General features: G+C 35.1%; 1 protein-coding gene across 1 annotated transcript in view; it reads right to left on the bottom strand.

Annotated features, from left to right (window-relative positions):
* The window catches only part of LOC118202324 (photoreceptor-specific nuclear receptor-like), a 30,243-nt gene extending 15,902 nt beyond the window's left edge, over positions 1-14,341 (bottom strand). Inside the window, exons 1-3 of the mRNA XM_035374491.2 lie at positions 14,266-14,341; positions 11,533-11,853; positions 4,580-4,822 (exon numbers count right to left, since the gene is read on the bottom strand). Of these exons, the coding sequence (XP_035230382.1) occupies positions 4,580-4,822; positions 11,533-11,853; positions 14,266-14,341 (640 nt within the window). The remainder of the gene's footprint in view (positions 1-4,579; positions 4,823-11,532; positions 11,854-14,265) is intronic.
* Positions 14,342-15,378: the final 1,037 nt, after the last annotated feature.

Below are 15,378 nucleotides of genomic sequence, written 5' to 3'. Positions count from 1 at the left end.
ATATTTAAAGTGTTCAAAATACGCTAAACCCGCATTAGCGTTGTAAAAATTAGATTACCCTGTATAGAATAGGACTGAGTATTGATTGATTACAATAGAAAAATAAATATATTATGTTTACAGGAACTGTTCTGTAAAAATACTTAGAACAATAGTAATCACAGTTATTTTCGTACATGATGCAAAAGAAAATGAAGGAAATTGTTATCTAGTCAGGAGAGAATTAAGGCTTTTTTTGTTTATTATCTTTATTGTCTTTCGGGTATATGTAAATTAATTTCACCTTTTAAAGATGATTTTGCTTTTAGCATGAAAAACCGGTGCTACTTTGGTAGACGGTTGCACGGATTTTTGGCGATTTACGTTGGCGCAATTATTGGCGCGATTTTTACAATCGTCAGCCATCTTGAAAAACGCTGTTTTTACGCATAGTAAAGTATTCGAAACTTAAAAAAAAATAATATCGTTAAAAGTAATGGATTAATTTTTTGTTGAAAATGTCGTTTTATAAGATGGCAGGCAAGTGTAAATAAATACATTTACTATGAGTATAAAATACTAAAGTAAGGCTATTATTACTTTCATATAGCAAAAAAGAGAATAAAAACACCGCTATAAAAACATTGTGCTAACGTTTAATTAGATTAAAATATTACTGAAATTGAATATTGAATTAAAAACCATCCTACCAACATTTAAAAGAATTAGAATATCATTAAATTCAAATACTTTAAAATACGTTATGTAGAATATAATTAACATTAAAACATATGGACAATATTCTCAGTAATTTTTGAAAATAGTGTATTAATTTTTTTAACAAAAATTGAAGTATACAATTATAAAATAAAAGAAAAATATGTACTTACATTTTTTTTAGTCATTTAACATGCTGTTTATTGATAAATAAGTACCACAAAAAAAATTGGAATCATAATTTAGATAACATTTTTGAAGACATCTTTGAAGGAATTCGAAGATATGAATTAAATTTTAAAACCGCGCAGAAATGCACAAATTGTCAGTAACCAATCAGGGAGCTGATTACAGCTCGTTAATGCACAAATATTCTATAACCAACCAGAGAGCTTATTACATCACGGCTAGAATTAAAATTATTTAAAAATTCATACATAATAAAATCATTTTAAAAAAAAAAAGCAAAATTAAATTGTATTTTAATATTTAACAGCCATAAATAATGTTTAAAACATTAGATTAAATTTATACATATTAAAACCAATTACTTTTAAAGTAAGGTGACGTCATTGATTACATCATCCACAACATAAAATTTCATAAAATACGATAAACAATAAAATTTTTATTTCAAATAAAAATGCAAAATTAAATTGATTTTTAATATTTAGAAGCCATAAATAATATTTAAAACACGGAATTTATGCACAATAAAACACATTATTTTTTAAATAAATTGACAACAAAGTATCGGTTACCATAAATAACAATCCAGCAATGGGTTTACCATAAGTTGTATTACTCGCCAAAAGAAAATAGCCAAAATCCGTGCAACCGTCTACCAAAGTAGCACCGAAAAACCATCTAGACCCTATAGCGTTTGCTTTGGTTCTATCTATAGTCAGGTTATACTTAGAAATTTTGAAAGATACTATCGGGTGATGTCTATCAAATACTCCTAAAGAAGTTCTGTTCCTGATAGCTCATCTTCAAACTATACATAATAATGATTTCTGCCATGCTCAACTTTTATGATGGGATATTTTTTTTAAATGAAGGAAGAGTTGTCTTGTGGTTATAATTACAATCAGAAAAATTTAGCAAAACAAAATTCCTCTAAAAAATGTGGTTTTATATATTTAAATACTAATTGCTCCTTCATATATTAAGATTCATTGGAATACGTATGTTTTTAATGTTTACCGATATTTTTAGGCACTCCAAATGTTTACTTGCGTTCAGATTACTCTTCCCGTGTTTTTAAATCAAAACTAATGTTAATCGCTTTACAAATCACCTTTTAATTTGCGTTGGAAACATCGAAATGAGTATCAATGGTTACATCGAACCATCAACGGACTCCGATGGATTATCTTCATTAAAGTATCTAAATGGTCTTATGCAGTTCAGATAATTAGCTGAATGGCTAGTTTGTAATCAGATACTCATATCTATCTACCTTGATACCTTGGCACTGGAGTGGTTAAGATAGGAGTTCCCAGGGCTTAATTTCTAAGATTAGAAGTGCCGGAGCCCTATGGAAGACCGTCAGCAAAGAGGAACAAGAGTAAAGAAATAAATAAAATGATTATTAAACTCATTAATAATTTTAAAATTAAATGGTTAATTATTATAAAATTAATTAATAGGTATTTAATTAATGTTTATAAATTGTTATTTAATCAATAATTATTATATAATTAACTGTAATTTATGCATCGATAACAATACACTAGATAATTATTATATAATTAGTTATAATTTAATTGATAATCATTAGATAATTAATTAATTAATTACAATTTAATTTATAATTATTAGATAATTATTATTTATTGAAATAATTAAAGATTGAAGTAATTAAATAAAATGTAAAGAGATAAAGTGAAATTTTATAACCAATTTTTAATATAATTTTATGGTTAAAATAAAATTTTCGAGATAAAATTTCTACTGAAATTGTTATTCAGTTACATAAAAGAAGTGCCGCAGCCTTATTCAGGGCTCGGTGCGTTCCGGCTAGAATTATGATTGATTACAAAAACTAAGAAGCACCGGAGCCGAAATCCGTTGGGCTCCGTCCCAATTTAAGCTCTGATCGTAGGGGGGGGGGAAGTTCTTTTATCATCACAAAAATTAAATATACTTGAAGTATAGCTGATGAAAATTCCAGGGCGAAACAGAATGAGGGTATGAGTGGGTGGAAACAAAAAATGAGGGGAATCTTGGTGAGAGAGAACTTTTTTTGACCGCGGCTCTCTGGTGATATAATTATAGCCATCAAGCAGATGTGTGTCAGGGGTAAAATGAGTCCTGAATCTGACTCATAAGAGTGAAAGTAAAGTTGCTGGTTACGCTTCCCACCTTAGTGGATATTGTGGGAAGACGATGTATAGGACGTGCTTGAGCAGTTTATCTCAGTATTTCAATCTTATTGTACTCGTTGTCACTTAACGCACATTTAAGAACACAAATTTTCCTTCCTGCGAGGATAACTAACAGCAAGCATCGATAACAATACAGTAGATACGATGGCATGGCGAGAAATTTACGCGTTCCTAAACAAACTGCCCCAATTTTATTGCCCTTCTTAAAGGGAAAGGTTTCCGCATGTGAGTGAGGGGACTACTTGAACGTCTCACGTTCTCATGAGTTCGTATTTCTAGGGAAATAGAGTATTGCAAGGTCTGCTTATTGTTAAACTAAAACGTTAAGATTTCTATTTTTTTTTCCTTTAAATTGTGGTTCAGTTTTATAAAAAGAAGTACCGGAGCTCATATGATTTAGGGCTCCGGTGCGCTCCGGCTAAAATTGTAATTTATCTTAAAAATTGAGAAGTACCCGCAATTTAAACACTGGGAGTTCCACTGCTAAAGCAGTACTTTCCTGTTCCGTGAGGTAAGACCACAATGGGCATGAGGATGGACTTTCATGATGGGATACCAGCAGCGAGTAATCTTGATTTGTTATATTTATCTAAAGGACAGTGCATTTATGTTTGTGAAGGAAATTGGCCCTTATATACGTTTTATGCAAGGGAAACGTCAGTAAAATGCCTCGTGCATCCAGTCTATTCAATCGCCAATAACAGAATCTGAGGGACCTCAGCCACTGATGGACTGCAATATTTTTCTGAATCTTTTAAATGGCTTCTTGAAGACAGAAAGAAAGAAAAAAAAACGCGGAGGTTCTTAATTCAAACTGCTTTTAACTGACTTGTCTAGACCAGTGGTTCTTAACTTTTTTTGTCTCATGCATCGTTTTCACCATTGCTAGAAGATCATTCACCCCTTCATTACAAAGCTTAAATATATATATATATATATATATATATGTGTGATGTACCAGCTTTTGTCCGGAATAAATAGATTGGTGAAGAATCATAAATGTAGTCGTAGCTTAAATTATCAGACGATAAGTTTAAAAAACAGGATCCATTTATTATTATTCAGGAGAAATAGCAATTACAAAAATCTGATCCCCGGAGTAAATAAAAAAGAATTACTAATAACTTTTTGTATGAAATTTACTGCATCGTTACATTAAAGAAAAGACCCCGATATTCTTTTGCGAGTCCTTTTATAGTCGCTGGAAAGGCGGAGCTTCCAAGAAATGACGTCAGCCTCGTCAGCCAATTCAGTTCGTTTTAAATATTTCCAGAACATTCTATAACTGTACGTGTAGAAAAGGCGGGAAAAACAACTTGAATACGGGGCTGTGGATTTAATTCCACGTACTTTCAAATAAGAGACCGTCGCCATTAAAAATGAAAAGAACATACAGTTAGAATTTTAAGTGTATTCTTGACTATGGAATTTAGTCTTATTCTTTTTTTTTTTTTTGAAGGAAAATAAAAAGTACATGTAAAAATGTTACGTACCTGTTTGCACAGGGTCTTCATTTTCCGTTAGAGTTTGGCATTTAGAGATATCTATTTTAAAATTGGAAGCTTCTGATTTATGTACAGCTGGGAAGAAGGGCGAAAACACTCCCACCGTGACATCTTTTGATCCAGAATCGCTGCTTAAAACACTGGCTCTAGGGTTGGCTCTGGAAGAAGCATTAAATGAGCATTCAAGTCGAACAGTTGCTGTGTTCCTTGGTTGACGCTCATTTTGTACTGCTGCAAAGCAATTTTTCCTCATCAAAGGACGAATAATATGTATGTTAGTATAGTTCTAATGAGTACAATCATAAAATGTACGGTGAGAATTTGCATTAGTAAGCATCATTCTAAATTCTTTTGTTTCCTTTAAGAAAACTAACCACTGCAGTGCGTTTGGGTGAGGTCCTATTAGAGGACATCACTGGACAGTTACATTACGAGGCAGATAATTCACATGAAATATGTGCTTATCAGCCGATGAAGCCTCGTGAACAGTCCCAATGATTATTTTTGTGTACTTATTCGAAGTACAGCTAAGGGACAAAGTAAAACCATTGTAGAGAGGTCAACAACAACAACAGGGCTCAGAAATAATTGCTGGAAAATAAGGAGAGAGTTCTGCTTGAATAAAAAGCTTAATATCAGCATCAAGCAGACTGCTTTACAGCAGGGGTTCTCAATCGGTGGTACGCAAGAGACAAATTGGTGGTACTCAAAGAAACAAAGTATTTTTAACTATTAAATTCAAAATTTAAAACCGCAACATCCTGCCTGAGGTTTTCTCTAACATTCGTAAATTTATGCGATCTGAGCTTTATTCAAGAGTGGTGGTGGTAGTAGTACTTTGTAGTGGTGGTACGAAAGGTTTTCAATTTTTGTTCAGATGGTATGCGTTAGTCAAAAGATTGATAACCGCTGCTCTACTGTAATCCTTAGATTTATAATGAGTGCAATAATAATCTAATTGAACACGACACATTTACATGTTGAATGAAGTGAATACAGTGGCGGATGAGACTCGTCTGACCGGTGCGGTTGTAGAGTCATTAGAATTCTTTTAGGGGCAGAAAAGATGAAAAATAGCAAACGCCTTCACCGGGAATCGAACCATGGACCTCTGGATACCGGCCCAGCGTGCAGAACCACTACACCACGAAGGACGTTAGGAAAGTGGGAGAAATACCTTATACGGTCAATTTGATTAAAGGTTTTAGCACTATTTTTGTAAGTTGGCCATTGTTCACCAAGAAACCAAGAATGTCTGGAACTTTTACGAAATTCAGTGTACATCATGAAGAATGCAAACTTCATCAAGATGCCGGGACGCTCATGAGATCTAAGCAAATAGTTGCCGAGTTACATACAGTAGCGCCGTCATCCTTACAAAATCGTCGTGGCACGATAATTCCTCTTTTTTTATGTTATGGAGTTAAGGCTTAGATCCATCAGTTGTGAACCTGCGATGAAAATGTTGAATTAAGATGATGAATTTAATACGTTTACCATTAGTTTTTTTTAAAATTTATTTTCTTTTAATTTAGTTTTTTTAAATTTCATTAAGTCTTTTTTCTTCCAACTAGTTTACTGCTTTTAATTGTTTGAATTGTGGAATCCTGATTTCCTCCGTTTTTAAACCATGTCAGATGACAAGATTGATTTATGGACCCGGCGTCTCAGAAAATTTTCAGAATTTCCAACAGCTCCATCATTCCTTGACTAAATAGCATACATTAATATTAAGTATACTACCAATATGCAATAATAATAATATAAACACGAATTCAGGCTTGGCAACAGGTACAGAAAAAATACATGTAGTGTAAGATACAAAAGACGATGTATTGAATGACATAAAGAAACATGGTACTGAAAAATACTTATAGAATCTCACCACCTTTGGTAACATAAACTAGAAGAGAAACAGGAAAACGTAAGAGAATTATCATATTGCAACAGTCTGGGAAATTACAACAGAGACTTGAAAAGGGTGTAAAAGAGCCTTTTATTGAAATAAATAGATTAATTGAAGGCACTGCAGGTGCTTACAGAACCAGCCAGCATTTATGTCAGAAGTAAAGAATTTAACTAAGTAAATCGTGAGTTAGACCAAAGGCAACACAGACAGAATGCGCGCAAAATGGTTTAGACCTAATATCGGTGTGATAAGTCTTATGACGAGAATAACGAAACGCTGCAGATAGCTACTGTCAAGAGATTCAACTAGAAATGTGGCCTTTAGCAAGGGGAACACGTTCTGATTCCATAATCTAAACCTTCCTTTAAATACTATCTTTTTCTGCCTCATTTGAATACGCGGGAACTAGAAATTAACATTCTGGTGGGAAAATGGACAGCGAGAAAGACAATAAAAGTAACTAGCATAAGATAACTGGTTAGTAAAACTAAACAAATCCTTATATACTAGTATAAACAATGTTGAATGAATGGTGATGCATAGCATAAATGAAAAGGGTGACAATAGACTGTGCTATGACTGATAAAGGAAATAGCAGGGACAAGGTGCCGTTGCAGATGAGATACTGACTATTCTTGCAGTTTGTAAAAGATCGAACCGGATAATTTTGCGTAGTTTTGGATAAGTCTTTTCGCAAATTTGTTGTTGAAAATGTTATTGGAACTGCAAATTTGCAATCAAATATTCCAGGATACCCAAAGTTGAGTACAGTTTGGAGACGACAACTTCACAACAGTGCTCCATCAAAAAGATGCCAGCAACTTTATACAAGTCGATCACTTCTCGAAGAGACTGAAACCTTCATAAGTGTTCTTCACATAAAGGTTTGAAATTTGAACCCTCTTAAAGATCATTTTTCTAACTTGTAAAAAGCAACCGTTACAAAAATAAGGGAATCTTCATGTTGGAGCATTGCTATTCAAATAGAATTTCATAGCAAAACAAATAAAAATACTCTTTGCATTAGTAGTTAGCGAACATAGAGGTGCCTCCACTTCTGTAACGATTGATTTTTGAAATTAGAGATTTATTTGGTCAAGGGTACCAACACCTTCATTAAAGTTTCTTAAATGCATCTCTTGGTTCGGTTTCATTATACATAGTTTGCTTAAGTAATGTAATATAGGATTATTTTTGAAGGAAATTCATCACTAAGCAACCGGCGCCATTCAGCTCCAATAAAATATCACATCTCAAAATTATTATTATATATATATGGGTTATATAGTTTCAAAGTACTCAAGCTGATGCAGCAATTATATATGTAAACTGGTGTGCAAAAATTAAGGACGAGACGGTTTTTTCAATATAACTTTGTACAAAAGCTTTCCAAATCAACACATTTAATACCGTAAGATCCCCAATACGTAAGGACATGAGTAATGTAAGCAACACTTACTAAAAGAGAAATCAGAGGAATAAAAAGAAGCTTTATTCAAAAAGTAGCATGGAGCGCAATGCGACTGAAGGCCGAAACATCCCTGTGATGGGTGTCCAGCAAGAAATATCCGGTCTTTAATAGGGGATATGATCTCCCCTGACTGCTAGGCAGGTTTCACAGCGTCTGCCCATGCTGAGAATGAGGGTGTCAATGAGGTGTTGAGGCATTGCTGCCCATTCGTCTTGCAGCGCCAATCGAAGCTCCGGAATCGTTACTGGTGGTAAGGTACGAGCTTGCCAAGCGTCTGCCTAGAAAATCCCATACATGCTCGATGGGATTGAGATCCGGAGATCGTGCCGGCCAATCCATACGTTCAATATCCTCACTCTCTAAGAGCTGTTCGGCAGCTACTGTGCGATGACATGGTGCATTGTCGTCCATGAAAAGGAACTGCGGACCCATAGCGCCTCTAAAAAGACGCGCATATGGAAGAAGAATCTCGTTACAATAACGGGTCCCGTTGACTGAACCTGCGTCGAAGATGTGAAGGTCTGTACGACTACCGAGCATGATGCCTCCCCAAACGAGAACACCGCCACCTCCATACCTGTCCCTTTCAATGATGTTCGAGGGATGATTGCGGCTTCCCCGCTCTCTCCAGATGCGATGAGAATCGCTACTCAGACTGAATCTGCTCTCATCTGTAAAGAGTACTCGTCCTCATTCATTGTCTCTCTAATTCCGGTGTTCCCGGCACCACAGAGAACGCCTTCTCCGAGGAGCAGGCGTTAGAGGTACACACCGTACAGTGCGTCGTGCGAACAGACCACCACCGTGCAGTCTTCTGGCCACGGTAAAACGCGATATCGGTCGTCCAGTCGCCTGTGTCGTGTGTCTAGCGATTTCTCCCGCTGTCTGCCGACTGTTTCTTCTGGCCTGTAAGGCAATATACTGGTCATCTGCGGGTGTTGTTCCTCGTGGACGACCACTACTAAACCCCCGGATAGCTGTTCCTGTAGTTTGAAATTGTCTCCAAAGTCGTGAAACGATGCTGTGAGCAATTCCGAACTCTGCAGCCACACTTATCACACTGCGGCCTTCCTCCAACTTTCCAATGATTCGACCTCGGGTAAAAGCATCCAGATGTAGTCTAACAGATTGATTATTCGCCATTTCTCGCTGAGGCAGCAACTCGGTGTGATTTTAACTGCTATACGGCGTGCAATCTCTTTGCCAGAAATACTGATCTTACACCGACAACTTGTTTTATACTACTCAGACACTCCCCCATTACGTCTACCTGCATATCTGCGCATGTGCTACCGTACATCACCTTACTTAATCTCCTGATTGGTCTTTCTGTCCGCTCTGCCTCTTCGTTCAGCTGATATGCTAATTTTTCGACTTCGTCCTTAATTTTTGCACAACAGTGTATAGTTAAAAACTTACAGATTTATTTTCTAGTGATATCTAGATGCCTTGCATTTTCGCAAACAACAAGCGAATTTGTGAATAACTTTGGAAGATGTGTTCTTCATTATATGTGATTCAAAGGATAGTTTTTTGACACATTTCAAAGGACTGAGTATTTTTAAAGGTCAGAGCTGTTCAGTTTGCTATACGTTAATAGAAAATATAGAAATGTTTGCACTACTTTTTTTATTGCTTAAGTACTTTTAAAAGGAGGAAAAAACTTTGTTTGTTGCCTTTTGTCTGTTTTTAACAATTGAAGTCGAATTTTATAAAAGGAGAAAAAATTTCCATTTCATTAATCTGAGCGGTTTCGTCTGCTTTGTCCTTAAATGAAAAGTTAGTTGTGGGAAGAAATGAAGAAAAATATTTTGGACTTTCTTGACAGACTGCATGACGAGCCAGTAGAAGCGCTTTGATCATTACCAGGGTTTAAGAAAGTGATGTACAATTTATTTTTGTGAGAGGAACGACCGGATTAAAGTGGCTATTCAGTCTTTGATTAGAAACAACACAGAAACATAATGTTTTAATGTACGGCACCTCAATCCCCTGGGTAAAGCAAGTCAGCTACCTAGGAATTACACTTGATTATTTGCTCACACACGTAACAAGTATTATAACCAAGTTCCGAGGACGTAAACTTACACTCGCCCCCTTAATTGCTAGGAACAGCGTTCTTTCAACTGACAACAAGTTACTCATTTACCAAACCATGATGCGACCAATCCTCACCTACGCCTGCCCCGTGTGGGGCTATGTTTGTAATAACACCATGCAGAAACTGCAAACTGCACAGAATGTAATTTTGAGAGAAATGGTGAACTGCCGATGGTTCATACGAAACACGGCAATCCACCGCGAGTTAAACATTCCTAAAATACATGTATATCTTGCCAAACTGGCAGAAAAATTCTTCCGGAAAATTCCGGGTGTCAACAACAGTGTTATTACTGTTCTCAATTATGATGGCTCTGCAAATGTAAATAGAAAAAGGCCAATGGCTGTGTTAAGACACATCACTTAATTTTTGCATTGCATAATTTTTGTGTTGTTTATTAAGTTAATCTATGTTCCTACTGTCAACTTGCTCCACACTTACCTTGTAATACCTCTTATGTTCCTTTCCATAAATGCTTTCTCTTCTTTACTGCTGTTATTATGACAGACAATTACTGGCATATCTTTATAAACCTGCTTATCTGTTGATTCACACATTACTCAACGCCTCACAGTATCTTCTGCCTGATTTGGACTTGCTGCAGCAATTGATGATTTGAGCTGAGTATTTTTCGTGTTCACAAACATCGCTTGATGGACTATGACGTTGGACTCAATTTTCTACCTTAACATGTTTTTATTCCTTCCTCCATATTTTCTATGGACTTCACCGAACCACAACAGAATTATGAACTCACATGTGTTCGAAAATCTTAAATATCATGTTATACTGGGATAGCGAAATCATCGCGGGTACCCAAGAGAGCGTCGCATCGCGCCTGAACCGAAACGTAATTAGGCGGTCAAATCTGAGTGCCTCGAAATCGTTATCGCCTGGCAAATATAGTCAGTATCCTGTACTTTAAAAATGGACTCACCGCCTTACAACTACCATGCAAATATCTGACGAAGCTAAACTGTCCCTTTACTCCTTTAACCAGGTGGATGTTCTAAATGACAATTATCAACAGATAATCTAAGAGGATTGCTTTTTTTCATTATGTTAATCTATAGTTGATTACCAAGAAAATGCTTGGACATAGAATTAATAGATGACGAATTATCAAACGGATATTAGTATTCTCTGTAAATAAAAAGAAAGGAGAAGGGTGGAGTTTCCCCAACAATATTTTTAAACGAATTATAACTTATCTTCTTTTAGTGAAAACTCCCTTAATTTTTAAATTACGTACTAGAAATGTACGTCATGCTTATGTAATTAATTGTAAAAGTAACATACAAAAACGTTTAAATCCTTTTACTTGTAGCAAGAGATTCCAAAATCAAAGGACATCTCACATATCGTCAGAACTTTTGCAGGTCAGGCTGCTTAGTAATTAGATTTCAGGTAAAGTCTCAAATTTGAATTCTACTACTTACTCATGAAAAATTTCAACGTACCGTCTTTATTCATCCCACATTCTAGGCATTTCTTTAATCTACAAGCTTGGCACTGGTTCCGGTGGGCTTTGTCGACGAGACAATCTCCGCTGGCAGCTTGGCAGCGATAGATAAGCTTCCTTCTCACACTCCTTTTGAAGAAGCCGCTACAGCCATTGCAGGCCAGAACGCCATAGTGTTTACCACTGGATGTGTCTCCGCATACCACACAATGCAGGCAACCTTTGCTGGAGCGCTCTGGAATAGGAGATTTGGCTTTGCAATTAGGTGGATAACAGCCAGGCAGAACTTCACCGATGGAATAGGATGAGGAGAATATACCTAGGAAATAAATTCAGAAATTTTTTGCGTAGTGAAATATTTTATTCGAAAAATAACCACCAAAATCATAAAAGGATAAAACAATATTCAGAAACAGAAAGTAAAATGCGAAATTTCTTTTCATTAGCTTTGCTAATAAAAAGAAAAATTTTCAGTTATCATGCGGAGGACATCTTGGATCACGGGAGTAATCTACATCTTTCCAGAAGCATTAGATAAATAGACATTACATGTGGCTTATTTCCGATATGGATAATCTAATTGTCAGACAGATTGACATTGATTTTCTTCTGTTGGAGGCATCGCAAGGCAATTAATATTGGAAATATGCATGTCTATGCAAAAGTTTAGTCCTTTTATATTGTCATTTATTTCAACTGAAACAAATTCAATGTAAGCGACGTTCAAAGATGTGTGTGGGCCGTCCTAATGTGGCTATCCGTGAGGATATCGACGCGACTGTAGCCGTGGGCGTGACGATTTGTTGCATGGAATCCTGACATGGAGTGTACCAGTCTAAGGCCAGAACATGAGTAGGAATTTCTTTGTCAAATACTTAATTTAAAGCTATTTATTTAATTATAAGAAGAATTTTGATAAACTCTAATATACGTCAAATGACCGTCCGGTGGCGAAGTGGCTATCGTGTTGCGCAGCTGCACCACAGATCCGGGGTTCGATCCCCGAGCTAGGCAAGGTTGACTCAGCCTTTCACCCTTTAAGTGGATCGATAAAATAAGTATCACGTTCGCTTGGGGACACCGAGGGGTCCTGCGACAAGCTAACCACTTGCCCAGGGCATATGCTGATGCACTCCTTGGCCCAAAGGTGAAGAAAGCAGAAAAAGGGCCCTGCAGTCCGTGGCCCACTAGTACTGTTGGGACACTGAATTTATTATTATTATTTTTTTTTTAGTTTTAATATACGTCAAATAATAAATGCTAATATAAGAGCAAATAATAAATTCTAATATAAGAGCAAATAATAAATTCTAATATAAGAGCAAATAATAAATTCTAATATAAGAGCAAACGTAACAGGAATAATAATATTAACGGGAAAATAAATGTAATATTAATAATAATTTATTACACCAGTAATTACATTATTACATTAGAATTCAGAATTTGACAAATACATGCTAAAAAAAAATTAAGCATGTAATGAAAATACGCTACGTATGAAAATGCGTTATAAAATAAAAAAAAAGAACTTATTAATTTTATTTTAAATTTTATTTATTATGTTCTTATTAGTCCAAAGGGATTTCAGTCCCGAAGGACTATTGCTTTCGTTTTGGCATTTTGCGTCGGACTCATAAACGTCGGTTCACTTTTCAAACTGTTGCCACAAAATGTTAGAGTCCTGCATTATATTTGAAGAAATTAAATAATGAAAAATCTGCATAAATGATTGTCTATTTCTCGCATTGTGATAAAACAATGGTACATAGAGCCATCGAATTTTGAATGACGAAATCCTACTGCGAATATGGGCATCTGAAATCCCAAATTTGGAATTTGTTTTATTATAGATTTTATATTTTGTAAAACTTTAACGAATTTTTGATTTACAAACTCAATGCTTTAAAAGCGAGAAATGGCAACGTTGTGCAGAAAAAACATTTTTATCTCCAGCGCGTGAGTCTCTGTATCGGAAATTCTAAAGATATGCTTAATTTAACATTATTTTGCGATATTGCTCTTGAACTGAATTTTATGGTTTAAGTGCAAAGAACATGATATTTAATAAATAAAGGTAACACTCAAAACGTTAAAAAAACGCCCCTCTGGACGTAATTTAAAATCTGAAAAATTTCAGATTTTTTTTTTAAAAATATTTATTTTAAAAATTATGTTCTTAGATTTATTTAATAAAGACCGTGCTCTCGTTGGCTATCGAATTCAGAAACAGCGCGGTTGATTTCGACATAACCTTTGAACTTCGGTAATCTGTCTGATTAATTCGATCGCTGTAGGACTAGACGTTTGTGTGAGAGACTCACTTTGAAAAATGTGACTATCGTAAACCTTATGTTCATACAAAAATATATTATGCTAGAGTCAACTTTACTAAAATTAGTCATATTGCTTTGCATAGCTATACATCGTTGCCAAGCGTAAATCTCCATGATCTAAATGCTGTTGTGGCTTGTTTTACATGTCTGACCTAATTAGAACAAGTCCATGAATTTAATCGTGGCAAGAAGCGCAATATGGTCATTTTTGGTATGGGTGTCGAGACAGACGATCGTATGATATTGTTCAACTCCGTCCCAGTTTTGATGGAGATCATCCCGACGGACAGTTCTGAGGGTTTCCCAGCTTTCTTCCCTTACTACGAAACAACTCGAGAGCTCTTTTTGTGAGCCGCAAAATATATTACAAACACTTACAGACAAAATCCGCTTACAAACATGCATGCCTTCTCTGAGATTTGAGCCAGGACTTAAAGAAGGTTGCACAACCTCCAGCACCAAGTCGATCATTTTAGACCATGATCTAGATTCTTACTTTAAGAAAAAAACATCATGAATTTTTTTTTTCTTAGAATACATTTTATATTTCTAATTTCATCATAAATGACTAGCATTTTAGATACGACAACAACAACACAAAATATTTTTGCCAAACTCTATTTAAAACTTATCAAAAACTCTTAAAGAGTTCTAAACTTTCATTTAATTAAGAAAAAAGAATTCTTTTACTGTTTCCGTTTAGGCCCGCTGGGGGAGAAATGATTAAATTCATTGAATATTGGTAGTTTGATTCGGATTCAAATCCAGGGGAACGGGCCCATAGCATGCATATTTTCGTGGTTTATCTCACATGTAAATTAAATTGGAACCAGTTTACCTCAGAAAGACCTCCTTAGAGGCATCGTTCCCTCTTCTGCTTTGCCATAAGCAAACGAACACTGATGTGATTAATATTTTAAGTTAAATACGTATAGTTTTGATATGTCTGAGGCTTTCTTTACGTTGATAGGAAACTACTCAACGTGCGTTATTTTTAATGTGCTTTTCGGAAGTTTAAATTACTTTAAAAAAATAGTAATAAAAATAAATAATGTAATCAAATAATGAATAATTTAAATAATGTAATCAAATAATCAATAATTTAAATAATGTAATCAAAGAAATATTTCCCGAAATTCCATGCTTATTTTACTCTTTTTAACAGGAATCCTCAACTTTTTCCGGCCCATGTATCCGTTTCACCATTGCTAGATCATCCCCCCTTCCTTTCCAAAACTCGAACAATAGCACAACATATCATTTTTCAACATGTTTTATAAACTAAACAACAGAAATTATAGAAAATATTGATAAATACCAAAACTTGAAAAAAAGAACATTTTTATATTCCTAAACTAAAATTTAATATTTATCAGATAAACAAAAGGCTGACAACTTCTTCCTGAAACTATGAAATTCCATGGGGAGAATTCCTTCATGGTTAAGAACCCTTGCTTTATAATTTATATTTGACTTGCTCACAAAATACTAGTTTCCCGAAATCCTTC

Source organism: Stegodyphus dumicola, chromosome 5, assembly GCF_044657685.1.
Source record: "Stegodyphus dumicola isolate Sdum_Otavi_A_Nest chromosome 5, ASM4465768v1".
Lineage (NCBI taxonomy): Eukaryota > Metazoa > Arthropoda > Arachnida > Araneae > Eresidae > Stegodyphus > Stegodyphus dumicola.
Note: the sequence above shows the minus strand (reverse complement) of the source record. Positions and strands in the feature narration are given on the sequence as shown.